The sequence below is a fragment of the Etheostoma cragini genome, chromosome 7, assembly GCF_013103735.1.
Source record: "Etheostoma cragini isolate CJK2018 chromosome 7, CSU_Ecrag_1.0, whole genome shotgun sequence".
In the NCBI taxonomy this organism is placed as follows: domain Eukaryota; kingdom Metazoa; phylum Chordata; class Actinopteri; order Perciformes; family Percidae; genus Etheostoma; species Etheostoma cragini.
In genome coordinates, this window is record NC_048413.1 from 2,112,242 (window position 1) to 2,114,886 (window position 2,645).

Genomic DNA, 2,645 nt, shown 5'->3' on the forward strand with positions numbered 1-2,645 from the left:
CCCCCCCCCCCCCCGGGCATGTGGAGACATCCAGAGACAGAGACCCAGTCTGGGCACTGACTGTGGGCTTATGGGGCTGTCAGTCCTGGGCAGAATCTTTTGTTTCCGCCACAGCCCATCACGTGATCACCAATTACGCGTAGCTCCATCAAATGTAAAAAATCAATTTTACAAAAAATATTGTTTCTATTGCAAACAGCCTTAAACGGGGTCGTGGGGCTTGATGTCTTTACGCGCACAATAAAATGCGGCAGAGGCAGACTGTCCTGGACTACACAGGTGTTGCCAGAGCAACGGGTGCCTGCCAATCGATTCGCGTCCTGCCCAGGACCAGGACAATGAAAAGTGCGGTGCAAACACTGGGACTCGGACTGTCTGACACACGATGACATTTGTATACAAAAAACCTTTTAACCCATATCTTTGCTTTCTCAAAGGAAGACAAATGAATGGATCACGCACGCGACACAGTCCGGTTTGCTCGGTTCAGACGGGACAGTGAGGGCGCGTGTCATTTGATGAATCGCTGCCATTCAAACCCGCTGAGCGCGCAGAGGAGAGGTGAATCAGACATGATCTAAATTGGCGTTAATGGCCTGTGGTCCATCTTCGGAGCACACACACACACACACCGGAATAGGCTGCCCTGACATACCCGACCCACGGGCATGCCGTTGCATCCACGCGCGGGCAAACACAGCATCACCGTATCGGGCAACGACACCCGAACAGCACGGATCTAACCGGATGCTGTCAATAGTCAATAATCTCGTGCTTTGCACCCGGGAGCGCGCCGCTGACGGGACTTCACCCTCACTGGGCGAGATGGCTATGCATGATAGCCTATACCTTTTCAAAATTGCGATTGCCAGGAGGCACCCGCGTTGCTATGGCAGCAAGGGATGAGAGTAGGCTAGGGTTGGGATGTGGACAAAGTGAAGCTTTTATCAGGGAAGACGACGGCGAGCCGGGACGAGAAAAGGATTCTAAGTTGGAATTGGATTCGTGTGACAGGTGCACGCGTGCGGCGTGAAATAATGAGAACTTACAGGCGGCGACGGGACAGCTCGTGCGCGTGTACACGCACCTTGTCTCTCACACACACACACATACATAGACACACAGAGCCTACAAGCGTGCACGCACACACACACGCACAAGCACGCACGCACAAGCACGCACTTTACCGTTGTCTTGACCGGGACGTATAGGATGGGTTTCCCCGGAGCTCCTTTCTTGTGCTCCCCCAACACGTTGGTCCCGACCTGAAATCCTTTAGACTTCACCCAAAATTTGAATTTGGCGTTGATGTGGCTGTTGTCGATGTAAACGCCGTCCGTCTCGTCGTTCTGCAACAGTGTCTGCATGATTTTGTTGTATTTTCGCCGGGTGACGGTCTTTGTTTTACCGGAGTCTCCATAAGTCCGGAGACACCAGTCCTGAAATTCACTGAACATCTCCGCCTCCAACACGACCGGACTCCGGCTCCTTTTGGGCGCATCCACGCACGCCTTTTTCGTTGCCATCTCTCTCTCTCTCTCTCTCTCTCTCTCTCTCTCTCTCTCTTTCTCTTTCTTTCTCTATCTCTCTCCCTGTTTGATTCTCCTCCTGTGGTCCTCGCTGCCCCGCGTCGAGAAGGCTTGGTTCTGGTTTCTGGGACGCTGCCTGTCCGTGGTTTCCCAGTTAAAGTGACCCGGACGGTAGCACACCTGTTTGCAGCGGAGCAGTGCTGTCCCGAACCGCAGCGGTAAGAAAAATGTCACTTCCTCACATCATCCACTGAGGAGCAGAGAAGGGGGGCTGTCCTACAGCACGCCGAGCCGAGCGGGCATCTCCCACCTGTGCGTAAAACGCTCTCCACTAAAGGGTATAGGCTACGAAGAAGAAGAAGAAGAAGAGAAAAAAAAAACCACAGTCGTCGCTTAACAACAAAGAACACAGACAAAAGCGTGGAAACAAATGTCGCTCTCAGTTCCTATCGACCTACTTTCTAACAGCCGACCCTATTTTCGGATGAGGATGAGGGTTTGCTCAAAAAAAAGAAGAAAAAAAACCGTGAAGATGCGCACATTGCGCCCCGGTGGCCACACATCAACGTGCGCCACCTGGGAATGTTTCTGCTCCTCACACCTGTTGTGTTGGGTTGAATGTGAATCGAGCTCGTAGCCTACTGTCTTTCTCTTTCTATCCCGTAAAAAACACATCTGCGTTCCATCTTATTTGCAGCAAAGCCTGCGGTTCACCGGTAGGTCTGACGTTGTGTCGCCCAGGCGCATTGGGAAAATGTCCGATCTGGAAAAGAGGAAGGTGAAAGAGGGTGAGGGGGAAAAACGTCACAAAAAAAAAAAGAATTTGCTCATTAGATTACACAATTTCCCTGTAAATCGGAAACACTTTGTTGCAGATACAAGCAGCCATTACATGTAGGCCAATAACCCAATAAATGTGGTTACAGTCACGTGGCAAACAACCTCTGTAAACACACACAAAATATCTTTACAAGACAATATCCTCATGCAACAGTTTACAGAGCTACTAATTATGTAGCATGTCCCCCACACACACACACACACACACATGCACTCACGCACACACACGCTCCTGGCCTGTGCATTATAGGCCCATGCTGGCGGTGGTGACTGCTG

The 2,645-nt window shown here is 51.2% G+C and overlaps 1 protein-coding gene across 1 annotated transcript in view; it reads right to left on the reverse strand.

Annotated features, from left to right (window-relative positions):
- Positions 1–2,013, reverse strand: part of nol4la (nucleolar protein 4-like a) — a 28,834-nt gene extending 26,821 nt beyond the window's left edge. The window contains exon 1 of the mRNA XM_034875549.1: positions 1,188–2,013. Within this exon, the coding sequence (XP_034731440.1) occupies positions 1,188–1,526 (339 nt within the window). The 5' untranslated portion in view covers positions 1,527–2,013. The remainder of the gene's footprint in view (positions 1–1,187) is intronic.
- Positions 2,014–2,645: the final 632 nt, after the last annotated feature.